This window comes from Diabrotica virgifera, chromosome 6, assembly GCF_917563875.1.
Source record: "Diabrotica virgifera virgifera chromosome 6, PGI_DIABVI_V3a".
Lineage (NCBI taxonomy): Eukaryota > Metazoa > Arthropoda > Insecta > Coleoptera > Chrysomelidae > Diabrotica > Diabrotica virgifera.
Genome location: NC_065448.1, coordinates 49110762 through 49125637, shown reverse-complemented (window position 1 = coordinate 49125637; position 14876 = coordinate 49110762). Strand labels below are relative to the sequence as shown.

The 14876-nt window shown below is 34.4% G+C and overlaps 1 protein-coding gene across 1 annotated transcript in view; it reads left to right on the top strand.

The window, feature by feature from the left end:
• Positions 1 to 14876, top strand: part of LOC114335571 (phosphatidylinositol 4-kinase beta) — a 488466-nt gene that overhangs the window by 450477 nt on the left and 23113 nt on the right. The window contains exon 7 of the mRNA XM_050654137.1: positions 7105 to 7308. Coding sequence (XP_050510094.1) covers positions 7105 to 7308 — 204 coding nt within the window. The remainder of the gene's footprint in view (positions 1 to 7104; positions 7309 to 14876) is intronic.

The following is a 14876-nucleotide window of genomic DNA, read 5'->3' as shown; positions in this document are numbered from 1 at the left end:
GTTGGCTTGTTGGAGGGCATATCTGGATTCATTTCGCACAGTGTATCCGAAGTATTGTAACTTTCGAGATCTGATGGTGGTCAGTACCTCTCGATTCTTCTTCATTTTTCTGAGGACCTCCTCATTTGTGACTCGCTCAGTCCATAGGATTTTAGTTATTCACCGATATAGCCACATCTGAAATGCTTCCAATTTTCGGCACATATCTTCGTTCCAGGTCCATGATTGAACACCATAGAAAAGGACAGAGAAGATGTAGCATCTCAGCATTCTTACTTTTATACCAAGAGAAAGGTTGTGGCTCTTGAAAAAGGTCCCCATACGGTTGAAGATTGATCTAGCTTTTCCGATGCGGGCTCTTATCGCTTATTGGTTGTTGGTTCATTCTTCATTTATTAGAGAGATTTTGCACCTCTTAAAATAACCGCTGATTTTGGCTCCGCTATGGTTAACTTTATTAAGCATAATGATTACGGCAACGTTAAAAAGCAGAGTTTTTGCAGCCTGTCAAGTAGGTTTTTCGTGTCATCGTTATCGTTATTTAAACATAACCTCACTTCACAACGTTATTGTAATTTTAAGCATATACTTGAACAGTTTTTGATATTTTAGACAAAATTAGAATCTATGTAAATGTAATTTTACTGATTTTTTTACATTCTGGCAACAAAGCAATTTAACCATTACTATAATGATAACGATAAGCACTACTTTAAACCTCCGTAAATTACGGAATCCCTTATGTTTAATAACGATAACGGATCATATATTCGCTACTGCGCAGATGTAGTATAACGATAACCATAACGGAATTGCAAAATAAGAGGTGCAAAATCTCTCTATTATAGTGCCTAGGTAGTTGTAGTACTTACGTCACTCTTTCTACAGGGGTTTGGTTGACGTAGAGTTGACCTTCTGTTATCTTTTTCTTGCTCATGATCATAAGCTTTGTCTTCTTTACGTTTATATTATGTCCATATATACATGATTTGTTCACATAAGAACTTGCAGGTCTTCTAGGTTCTCCGCACATACTATGGTGTCATCTGCATATCTTATGTTGTTTAGCCGGTACTCGTTTAGTAGAACACCTTTTTCAATTTCGTGCAAAGCTTCGATAAATATTCTTTCAGGGTAAAGATTGAAGACTAGTAAGAAGAGAGAAAATACAGCTTTGCCTCACACCACGCATGATTTTCACTTATTCGGTGTGTTCACCTTTAACTCTGAGATCTGCGGTCTGATTCCAGTAAAGGTTTCTATTATTTTCAGATCTTGATTGTTAATTCCTACTTCTTTAAGTATTTGCATCATCTTGGCAAGCTGTACTCAATCAAATGATTTCTCGTAATCAACCAGACATGCGTTTTTCCTATTTTTGTAATTTATTTATACTTACTTACTTACTAGCCAACGCCCACCCTTGGCATGTTAGCTATTTGGCGGCGCGCTGACCAGTATAGACGAGCCGTTTCTCGTAGGCGATCTTCATCCTCCTCGGGTGGGTCTGTTATCAGGGCTGGGCACTCTGGGAGGTGAGCAGCATCCATCTGGGGCTGATTACATAGTGGACAGTTGTCATTTTCACGGACGCCGATGCGATGTAGATGGGAGGCCAGGTAGTCATGCCCCGTAGTTGTTCTGAACGCGGCTACACTGATGGATCTCGGCAAGTTGTGAGGGATTGGTGACTCTATTAGGTGGGCCCAAGATTTTCCAGCACCGGCTTGTATTTGCTGGTCTTTTATCTTCGCTTTGATTCCTCTTTTAATGGTGGACTTTGCTGATGTGTACGATTGGAAGCTAGGGGGCTGTGGAAGAGTAGTGCCTTCTTTTGCAAGTTCATCCGCCGCTTCATTCCCTTCAACACCGACATGACTAGGGATCCATTGTAAAGTAATCAGCCACCCTTTTTCCAGCAAGTTCGATAGTTGGACGCGGCAAGATATTGTTTGGGCACAGTCGGTATATCGATTTGTCGACAGGGCGAGGATTGCGGCTTGGCAGTCGATGAAGAAGGCAACTTTTTGGGGGTGTTGGAGATTCTCGAGACTTTTAGCGGCTTCGTGTATAGCAGCAATTTCGCCATCATAGTTGGTGAGAGGGGCACCCACAGCTATGGAGCCTTTGGAGAACGTTGAGACATATCCTGCTCCTGTTCTTCCCGAGTCCGGCATCGAGGAGCCATCGCAGTAGATGTGGAGCCACTCATGCGCTGGGTAATTGGTGTGTATCGTCTCTAGGGCGGCTTTCCTTAGGACAATGTCTGACGATAAGTGCTTCGGGTCGTTATGGTTTTCAAGACGCAATTCTGTGTTTGGTAGACAGCGGGCGAGTGTAGTTTGCGCTGGGAAGGGGGCGGCTTTCGACAGGTCAATGTGGTATTTTTGCATGATTTGATTTGCTACTGTAAGCGGAGTGGTTTGTTTTAAGACGTGAGGCTGCTTGTCTATATTCGTCCCATTTTTGTGGAAGTATTCGTCTTTGCCTTTCCCAGAAGGTTAACGCGTGTTGCTCTCTGCGGCATTGTATTGGTTCAATACCGGTCTGGGCTTCCATTGATGTAATCGGTGTTGATTTTGGAGCACCGGTGATGACGCGAAGGGCAGTGTTCTGGGCGACTTCAAGCTTGGAGGTGGTGTTTGTACTCGCAGTTATTGTAGCTTCACTCCCATATTCTAGTATCGGCCGGACATAGGGTTTGTATGTTGCTACCAAGACATCTTGCGTGGCGCCCCGTTTTGTTGCTGTGAGACGTTTGAGCAGTCGACATCTCTTTGTGGCTTTCTCTGCAATGTCGTCGATTTGAGGTTTCCACGTCATTTTCTTATCTATGTACACCCCCAGGTATTTTGTTACATCCTCTCTTTCCAGGTCGACTCCTTTGTATGTCAGCTTGACAGCAGTCTGCTTTGTTGAAACGGTAAGTACTTGATATACGCTGTGAGCTCGTACGTAGAGGGGATATTTACAAATTCACGAGCGCCAGTAGTGGCAAGTCTGTAAACGTTTACCGGAAATTTGACATAAATATCAAAGTGATTAATTTAAAATTAAAATTAAAAACATTAATTATAAAAAATATTAGTTGGTCAAAGCTGTGGTATATATTTTTACCTTAAATATACTTACGTTTTAAATACTGAATTTAAGTTTTTTTAATGTTCCGTAATATAATTATATTAATCTTAGCGCCATCTACACGATAATTGTGAAAGTATCCGAAGTAAGAAATTCATATTTTATCAATAGAACGTCAAAATGATTAGCAAAATCTTAAAAAAATCGATTACAATTTAATTACTTTTTGCGTTGTAAATATTAAGCGATAGCAATTAAATAATAAATTTAAAGTAATCCGCCAGGAGCGACACCAGCGAAGCTCAGAGCAAATACGGTTTTGGTTGTACTGACAGTTAGGCAGTTTTTATCCGCCCATTTTTCTAGATTTTTGAGAGCCTGGTTCATTACTCCCTCGAGTGCTTTCAGACTGCTACTTGATGCCCATATTAGGAGGTCATCGGCATACAGGAGGGCTTCAACACCAGGTGTCTTTCTACTCATTGCGAGCACATCGTTTATCATTAGGTTGAACAATTGACAGCTGATGACAGCTCCTTGTGGCAGCCCTTGTCTTTGTAGTCTGAATTTGGAACAATGGTTGTGAAATTTGACTCTGATACCTTTCCCCGAGAAAAGATTTTATCCAATTGAACAGTTTACAGTCAATTCCAGACTTCGCTATCTTGTGTAACAGCAAACCTCTCCATACTGTGTCGTATGCAGCTTTGAGGTCTACTAGCACTGCAACTGTTGACATCTTACGGTGGAAAGCATCCTTGACTTTTTGAGCAAACTCGACTACATGGTCCATGGTGTTCCTGTGTTTCCTGAAGCCAGCTTGTGCGTCGTCAATCAGTTCAAGATGGGTTATGGCTCGGTTCAGTCTGTACAGAACCATTTTTTCGGCTACTTTGCATAAGGAGCTTGTGAGCGATATTGGCCGGTTGCTATCAGTCAGGCTCGGGTCTTTTTGTTTCTTTAGGGTGGGTATGACCTCGCTCTTCCTCCATTGACTTGGGACTCTTGAATTCCATGTTAGGTTAATCAAGTTCAGAATGGTGTTTTTGGCTGCTGCTCCCAGATATTTAAGCATTTCCGGGTACAACTCGTCAATCCCTGCTGCCTTTTTCGTTTGTAATTTATTTATAGATTTGTTCAAAAAATGTTTTTATTACGCTAGGTTAATAGTAAAATTTTAACTATTAGTAATTTTTTTATAATCTGTACAACATTGCTTTACTTTTTCCAGAAATTTTAAATTTTCTTTGCTGGCGTTTTTATACTATACGGTAAATATCCATTCAAATTGCGCCATTGCGATAGTCATTTTTTAAGAATTCGTTCTGGGAATTAGGCAATAAATACATCGAGAATAATGGAATAAAATTTTCATTATTTTTCTTTCTCCTTCGCTTTTCCAGACATTTTATAATTGAATTATCTCAAATTGTTCGTGATGAATATTTATTTTAAATGTAGAATATTTCTAAGCCACGTTTTAACAGCTGTAATAAAAATAATATTCAGAAAACATTTTTTAATATGACCATCTAAGATACTTAAAATAAATTAAAACATAAGGTATTTATTTTATTACAATTAACCAAATGAAATGATAATTTGTGCAAACACGAAATAATTGAAGTCGGCTAAATAAACATTTCTTTAACTCATGTATAAATATGAATTTTACAGGTGATAATGACGAAGGTTAAAATTTATCTACACATGACATACAACAGTTTATTTTAAACAACTCTTCGTCATCCTTCAAAATGTTATATTAGTTATTTTTTCTTAAATGTTTGCCCTCATCTTGGTCTCATATCTTGTCTATATGTGCCTTCTTGTAATAATATTTACATACCTAGTAAATCCAAGCAAGCTCCATTTTTTTAATTGATTTATCAATTATTATCCTTTCCATTACAGTACACCTAAATACACTATCTGAGTTATAAAAGGTCCAACGCCGTGCTTGCATAGTCTGCAAAAACACTTTTTACCTACATACTGCAACCAGATCTCTGCAAAATAGCTTGCCGGCAAATATTTGATTACCTCGTCACAGTGTCACAGTATAAAGAGGGACAGTAGAACTATTCTCCGAAAAATTGGAAGTAAAATCTTTCAACGCGCATGGCGACCGCGCAAGGTTCCCAGTCGCTAGACCCCCACTTTGGCATTGCTAGTGTAGAAACGTACGGGTTTTAACAGGGAAAACCCGCATCCGCCACTGGTGAATTACCAATTGCGTACTGCCGGTATTACTTCTTGAGATCAAAGTGCCGACATAGAAGAGGTTTTACTGTCCCTCTTTATACTGTGGTTTCGTACTATGTCATTGACTACATACTATTAACAAACAACACTACTGCCAAATATACTTTTGATCTCAAAAAAATGCTCAAACAGCGCCTGCACATCGTCTTTACCGGCGAAAAGCTGATACCGCTTCACGTAGCGGACCGATCTATCCCCTCTAGATGCAATTCGGAAATGAAATCCAAAAAAATTCGTTTTCGCGATCTGGACTCACACAACCTTGGGTCTCGAACCGCACGCCGCGCTTATTATTCTTACTTAGCGAGCGATTGGTGGCATTCTGATCAGGAATCTGTCAAATGCTTACAAGTACTTTTAATCCGCTTACCGAGAGTTTTCAATGCAAACAAATGATTCGATTTTGTTTATCCAATCGACGCTTTAAGACGTGGTTCAAAGATCAACTATATTAGTTTGTGTAGACAAACAAGTAAATGTTTATTCAAACTGAAACAAACTGAATGAAAATGAACTGAAACAAAATGTTTATTCTAATCCAGATCAAGAGAAGTAAAATGTTTTCATAGTCTGCAAAAACACTTTTTACCTGCATACTGCAACTAGATCTCTGCAAAATAACTTGCCGGCAAATATTTGATTACCTCGTACTATGTCATTGACTGCATACTATTACCAAACAACACTACTGCCAAAGATACTTCTAATCTCAAAAAAATGCTCAAACAGCGCCTGTACATCGCATTTACCGGCGAAAAGCTGATACCGCATCACGTAGCGGATCGATCTATCCTCTCTAGATGCAATTTGGAAATCAAATTAAAAAAATTCGTTTTCGCGATCTGATTCACACAACCCTGGGTCTCAGACCTCACCCCGCGGTCATTATTCTTACCTAGCGAGCGATTGGTGGAATTCTGATAGAGGAATCTGTCAAATGCTTACAAGTACTTTTAATCCTCTTACCGAGAGTTTTCAAGGCAAACAAATGATTCGATTTTGTTTATCCAATCGACGCTTTAAGACATGGTTCAAAGATCAACTATATTAGTTTGTGTAGACAAACAAGTAAATGTTTATTCTTTATTCTAATCCAGATCAAGAGAACTAAAATGTTTTCTTCGGATATTTTTTAAACACAAATTATAACCTTATAGGTACAGGGTCGCATAAAAGTTAAGTACTGCTTTATGAATTAAATGAATTAAAAAAAAATAAAACTTTTTAGGATCATTACTGTGTCACTATCCATCAAATCTGCTTTCAGTTATTAACAGTAGCATCAATTAACCCCAACTAGATTTACACTATGAACGAAATGAATAATTGTTTTAACCCCTTGAGTCCTTATTTATTTAATTTTTTTAACACATTGAGCCGGCTCTAGGGGTTGGCGAACCGGCGGTTGCTCAGTGAGGGAGGGGGGCATGGTCACCGATATTGCCCAGGGCGGCAAAATCCCTAGGGCCGGACGTGCCACTATCACTCGTACTATTCGTTTCCCAAATCACTGCATAAACTATATGTTTTATTTCCGCCATTTTGGGGTATTATACATTGTATATTGTTATTGGCAACGCATGCGCATTCGCACAGGCCCAACGCATGTGCACATTACTACAAGCAGAACACCCCGCATATGTTCAATTCCAATGACTAGTCAGACTCGTCATCTGTAACTTTGTTTTATTTTTTATTTCTCTTTGTTACTAATTTTATTATTGTGATTCCTAAGGTAAAATATTTTTTCCATTTCAGTACAACCAAATGAGAAAGCCAGTAGACAGGGATACTATTTCGCAAATGAGTCAAGAATCTAGCGATTCCAGAGAACCACCAATGTCAATACCAGCCAGTGAGATAAGAAGGCGACTGTCTGATTTTTTTCACGAAGAGAAAAATAAGCAGTTCACCCACGACCCAGAAGACCCTTCTGCAGCTGTCCTGAAAGAGCCTTGGCAGGTAAAAACGGAATTTTCTTATTTCAGATACAGGGTGGGGCATTAGTGTGACAAAGTCCAATTACTCGTTTGTCGTAAGAGATACGAAAAAAAGTTATTTGGGTAAAAGTTGGGGCACACATAGTACCATAATTTAAAAATATTTTCAAATATACAGGGGCGTCCGTGTTGACAGGGTGACACAAACTTATGTTTTTTTAAATAGAACACCCTGTATATTTTTACATTTTTTGATTCTCCTCAATGTTTCCTTTCTTAAAATGTATGGTTTTGTAATATTATACGAGGTAGTTTAAAAGTTAATTACGTTTTTTTGTTAATTTCGTAGCAACATCTACACCCTGTAGAATTGTAGTGATTTGACATCAAATTTTCTATTTATATTCAAACGATTTTTAATATAGTCTACTACTGTTAATCATTAACAGTATAGCGAAATGTTTAATTTTAGTATACAGGGTGGGTCGAAACTCGGAATGAGTATTTTCTGAGTTTTCTTAAATGGAACTCTCTGTATTTTAGTATTGTAATGAAATGATATTTTATGGTACTTTTTTATTTCTTATAATATATTATTTATCATTCCCTATACCTAAGTGCTTTAATTTTTAAGTTATTCGTGATTCTTTAAGCCAAACATTAATTGCAACAAAAATTACGTGAAATTTTATTAGGAGGTCGTGAAAATATCCAATCAAAAATAATGTTTCAAAGAAATACATAATAATCTAGTCTGATCCTTAATTTATTACTGTTGGATGAGATATCCAAATACATTCGTAGTTAAGGTTGTTGGTGCTTAAAATATTAATCAAACATACAAAATTCTCCCTAGTTGGCTATGACACAAAATTTGCTTAAACATTTGACATTATACTTAGTTCCAGTTGATTTGTTACCATTACTAATATTAATTTTTCTAATGAGGAACTGATTAAAATGGCTTTGTGCTAGGAGAGTATAACAAAAATGAGCTACTTGCAATAAAAATTTATCATCAGCAATTCCCTTATAGACGACAACCAAAAAGAGAATCTTTTGAAAGTATACTAAAACGGTTTCAACAGACTAGATACTTAGATTGTAAGCAGGGCCGTCTTAACCATACACGGCGCCGGGGTGCAAGACTCGTCTTTGCGCCCCTTTTTGTCAGAAGATTATATAGGTTATGGGTACGCTAAAATTAAAACTAATTATGTTTGCTTTCTTTATTTTTATATTAAAAAACTTGGTGTTAGTATTAAAAAACATCAATCTTATAACACTATACCTACCATACTTTTTAAAGTATATCAAAGTCAACTTTTCTAGCTTTTTAGTTGGCAAAAAATTTTATTGCTTCGGTGACATCTATTTTTACTTGCTTTTCTCTACTTATTAAAGCCAGGTTTGTTAATCTGTCTTGGTCCATTGTTGAGCGCAGATAATTTTTGATCAATTTAAGTTTAGAAAAAGACCTTTATCCTGCAGCTATTGTTACTGGAAGTGTTAAATAGAAAGATTTGGGAAAACGGAGAGTAAATTATTAGAATATAATATTATATAACTTAAAATATCGAGTGGAGTTGTGTCTATATTATTAAAAAATATTGGTAACAATTCTAACTCATGGAATAGATCTTCACCATCTATATTAGATATATTTCCATGCGCTAGTTTTTTTGGTAAATTTAAACACCGTGTTTTTTAAGTTTTCTTCAGAGTTGCTCCAACTCGATATATTTTCCACGAAAGATAAATTTTAATTAGTTCCCTCAACATTTCAAATCTTTCATTTAATTTTGTAACGGCAACGTCCAATACATAATAATAGAATTTAACTTTAAAATTTTGTTTTGGGTCTTAAAAGGCTAATCTGCAGCCTCGTTATTGAAATGTCTTTTTCGGGGACGTGGACGAAGAGTTTAAGAAAATTTAGTTTCTAGCGCAATCTAGCGATAAAGGCCAATATGTTTTATCTCATATTTGCCCAATTATTATACCCTTGGCCTCGTAAATCATCTAAATCAATATTCAATAATTTCAAAAATTCTAACAAATAATTTGCTAATCCTTGTCCGGTAGTATCAGTAACCGGTAAAAACCTAGAAAATGCTGTCTAACTTCCGCAAGCTTTGTTGACGAATTGAGATAAACGAACCTAACAACAATAGTACATAAGTTGTTCCTTGTGTGAAATATCAAGTGTGCAATCTAAAAAGAATAGAATAATATTTAGATTGTTTTAAAAGATCAACAATAATTGTGCATTTAATTTTTTCACCAATTACACTTATCAATTAATTTTGAATATTATGTCCAAGATAATATTCTCGTGATACGAGGTATTAATATAATACGAGGCCTGAACACTTTGAATTCGTGCAATGTGTTCTGATAGCGTATTATCAAAATTGGAAATACATTCTATTAATTTTAAAAAGTTACCGTTATCCGATTCACACAACCTTTGACTGGTTCCTCTTAAGGACATAGACGCAACATGTCCCCTGTCAAAATGTTCAATGTGTTTTAAATGTATTAATTTTTTTCGAATCCTGAGAAACTAATAAATATTTTTGAAAAATTTAAACGCAGAATGAAAGATTGCATACTGAGGGCAGAAATTCCCTCAACACTTCTATAATGTTTATTTTAATAAGTTATAGAGGTGAAAATAAAAGAGAAAATTTAGTGTTATTTTTAATTGCAAATATTTCATTGAAAAGAAACATTTTATTTATTCTAAGGGACTTTTGACCCTCGGTAATATCGTAATCTTTCATTTTTTCAAATGTTTCAAATTTTTTAAAAATACTTATCACTTTTCTCAGGATTCGAAAAAATGAATACATACATTTAAAACACATTGAACATTTAGACAGGCGACATTTTGCGCCTTTCCCCTTAACGGTAAATTTTGTCGTGCTAAAAATGTTATTATTTCGATAATTCTTTCTAAATCCGCCGTTTACCTTTTTCTTCCGCGTTAAACTGCTGCTGAATTGGCAGAGTCTACTGTATGACTTTCTAGTAGGTCTTTTTTTAGATTTTTTAAAAATACTTATCACTTTTCTCAGGATTTGAAAAAATGAATACATACATTTAAAATACATTGAACTTTTAGGCAGGCGACATTTTGCGCCTTTCCCCTTAACGGTAAATTTTGTCGTGCTAAAAATGTTATTTCGATAATTCTTTCTAAATCCGCCGTTTACCTTTTTCTTTCGCGTTCAACTGCTGCTGAATTGGCAGAGTCTACTGTATGACTTTCTAGTAAGTCTTTTTTAGATCTAAGTACATATTCTTTTACAGAAATTAAAAGTGACTACAACTTTTCTCGTGTCTTTGTAAAAACGTAATGAACGTCTTTCTTGTCGCAAACGTAATGAAGAAAATTAGGTTTTTGAAAATCAGCATTTATATTTTCCTATTATAAAAGATTATACCGTCATACGACATTCAATATTAGTCAAAATAGCGTATTATACGTGTCACCTTTTTGAAATTATTATCGGAATAATCTAAATGGGTTTCATTTCTATATCGTAGCATTAATAGCCTTTTTAAAAAATACCGAAAGTGCACTTGTATGTTCTTGTTATTTGTAGTTTTTTTAAGGACAAAAAGAGCAAGTTTGAGCTTAGCAAGTGTTCGGCTTGCGCCCCTTGGACTTGGCGCCTGGGTGCCTCGCACCCCTTGCACCCCCGGGTTAAGACGGCCCTGATTGTAAGAACGGTTGTGCGTACTAATATGCAGATCCTCAGTGACACTAAGGATTACATTTAATTCCTGTTTTCTTCACTTACAATAGTTTTTGTTCGATCAGATTTATCATAATCTAAGTGTCCAGTCCGTTGAAACCGTTCTAGTATATTTTTAAACCTTTCTTTTCTTAGTTGTCGTCTATCAGGGAATTTCTGATGAAAAATTCTTATTGCTAGTAGCACATTTTTGTTATACTCCACTAGCACAAAAATCTTATTAATCAGTTCCTCGTTAGAAAAATTCATATTAGTAATGGTAACAAAGCAACTGGAACTATAAAAATAGTATAATATCAAATTTTTAAGGAAATTTAGTGTCATAGCCGACTAGGTAGAATATTGTATGTTTTTATTAATATTTTGCTCACCAACAATCTTAACTACGAATTTATTTGGATATCTCATCCAATATTAATAAATTAAGGATCAGGCCAGATTATGATGTATTTTTTTTCGAAAAATTATTTTTGATTGAATATTTTCACGGCCACCTAATTAAATTTCCACCTAATAATTTTTCTTGCAATTAATGTTTGGCTTAAAGAATCACGAATAACTTACAAATTAAAGCACTTAGGTATAGGGAATGCTTAAGAAAATAAAAAAGTACCATACAATATCATTTCATTACAATACTAAAATACAGGGTGTTCCATTTAAGAAAACTAAGAAAATACTCATTCCGAGTTTCGACCAACCCTGTATACTAAAATTTAACATTTCGCTACACTGTTAATGTTTAACAATAGTAGACTATATTAAAAATCGTTTGAACGTAAAATAAAAATTTGATGTCAAATCACTACAATTCTACCGGGTGTAAATGTTGCTACGAAATTAACAAAAAAACGTAATCATCTTTTAAACTACCTCGTATAATATTACAAAACCATATATTTTAAGAATGGAAACATTGAGGATAATCCAAAAATGTAAAAATATACACGGTGTTCTATTTAAAAAAACATAAGTTTGTGTCACCCTGTTAATACGCACGCCTATGTATATTTGAAAATATTTTTAAATTATGGTCCTATCAGTGCCCCAACTTTTACCTAAATAACTTTTTTTCGTATCTCTTACGACAAACGAGTAATTGGACTTTGTCATACTAATGCCCCACCCTGTATTAAATATTAATATTGACAGAAAATTATTTCCTCCATGAGCTCTTAATATGGTTCTGAAGCTGCTAACATTTTTAGGAAATCTTTCTCAAAAAAGAATATTTTATAAATTCGGGGAAGATTTTATAAAAAAAATTTTTTTTGTTATGTATTTCTTTTTTCCAACAATTACATACTTGACCTAGATCTTATTATAACCATAGATGCATGGTTAAAAAAATTGTTTGAAGGTGATATTGTTTTCCAAGGGTTTCAAAAAGAGATTTACAAAAGAAGACAGTGTTTGTTTTACACAAACATATCTGGGATTTCTCGATCAATTTTTGAAAAGAAATAGATAACCTAATAAAACCAGGTTACAAAATCATCCCAAAATTTTTTAGAATATTCTTTTTTGAGATTGATTAAAGTCTGTCTGTCTTAAATTTAAGTACTATTTAATTCTTTTACTCTAGTCTATAGTATTTTTCTCGTGCTCCATTTTATTATGTGTGTTTTTTTAGGTATTTTTTGTAAATACAGCCGTAGTATTTCTTTTTACTCTCCAATTATTAACAGTATGATTTGGATTTTCTTTTCATTTTTTGATTGCACATCGAACCCCCAATGTTCAAATTTCCAGTTCATCATCGTGCTGCTTTAACTCCACTGCAAATAATTTCCCAATTGTACTCTGTTATACTAACTAGGATTCCTTTTTTATATCCATTTTAGCGCCTAATTTTATCATCCTGTTTAAATAGCAATTCTAAAAAAGGATTCTACAGATTCTAGCTCCCATACATTAAGTTTTTGAAACTATACAGTAATGAGCACAAACCATACATACTCATAGACGTTTCACGACCATGTTAATCTTTCGGATCGAATTAACGCTATCTCTTGATTGGAATGGGAACTAAATTGACAAATTTTAGTTACGTGGGAATTTCAAATTATAAATTTTGGGGGATTTTTGATGAAATTTCGAAGGAAATTAAAACAACAGAAAGACAATTCAATGTTTTATTCAATATTTTCCTGAAAACTTCAAATATTCCAATTTGTTTTCAAAATGCTAAACACTACTGCCATGTGTCACGTGAAAGCACTGATGTGTAATATTGAGTTGAATGAAAATTTTTGAAAGAATATTGTAGGATGATTGTTTAGATAAATATTACCTTAATAAATATTATCTTTTACAAACTTCCAAAAATATATAGGCCCGAAATGTTGATGACACACTTGTCGATTAAAATAAACTGTTTCAGGATCTATTATATTGTTTTTTTAAATGTGGAGAAACACAACACGGGATGATCAATGTAAACTAAAAATTCTACTCATTAAAACGGAGAGGAGGTTAATACAATTGATTATTGATTAAAATTGTTATTAAATCTAATTAAAAACGTAACACCACTATAATAAAATAATTAAGCCACAAACTGTAAAATTAAAAGTAAATACCAAATTAATTTAATTGTCAACTGTCAGTTGTTAAATATGACAAGAGAATTGACTGACAGCGACATCTATTGATTGGAATGGTAACTAATTTGCTGTCTTGACCTTGACAATTTACGTGAAACGTCTATGAGTATGTATGGTTTGTGGTAATAATGAGCGCGCTAATAACCCGCAAAATAAGGCAAAAGATGGAAAACATAATACATTGTGAAATAAAAAGAGATGAAACTAGCAGAGGTGGAAATTATCGATATAAACGTATAAATTAACACTACATTACATAGATTTCCACCTTTAGACGTCTGTGACAGGAGTATTTGATAAAATTCTCCTGTCGCAGTGACAGTTGTCATACTCCTCCGATACGTCTAAAGGTGGGAAACTATGTAATGCAATGTTAATTTATACGTTTATATCGATAATTTCCACCTGTACTAGTTTCATCTCTTTTTACTCCACAATGTATTATGTTTTCTATCTTTTGCGTTATTTTGCCGGTTTTAACGCGCTCATCTCTATATGATAAATAGAGGATTCGATGTAAGAACAACCTTCACTGATCTGTTTAATCGATAAAAATTATTTGATATGTAATTTAGTGTGTTAACAATTATAAAAAACAGGGGGTGTCCGACATAATTTCGTCGAGACTATAATTAATTAAGTAATATCTAAAAATGACTTTTTTTATAAATTCTACTAAAATTTGAAAATGCCCGCGACCCGGGCAGATGTTATAATTTTAGATTTTTTGGGTCATTCCAAACAAAAAGGTCTTGTGTAATTTTTCTTATAAGTTGATCGTTTTCAAGTTATAAACAATTTAAAACTGAAAAAAGAACGAAAAATTATTATTTTCAAGACTCAAAAAAAATTTTTTTTTTGTAATCATCAAGTACCTACCTAAATTCAAGTGCCTTCTTCTATCAGGTCCCGATAAGAATTTTTGCAATGTTTTATTCTAAAATATATTTTTTTAAAAAGCTTCCTTGTGGGAAGACGGCATTAACAACTAAAAAACATTGTTTTAAAATTAAATAAGCCCAGAATACTTATCAAGAACTGATATAATAATGTTTAAACTTGAATTTAGATACTTCGTAATTTCAAAAATGATACTTATGTTTTTGATCCTTGAAAATCGTTATTTTTCGTTTTTTTTTGTTAGTTTTAAATTGTTTATAACTCGAAACGAGCTAATAAAACGAGGCGGAGAAGAACTACAACGGAAAATATACGAGCTA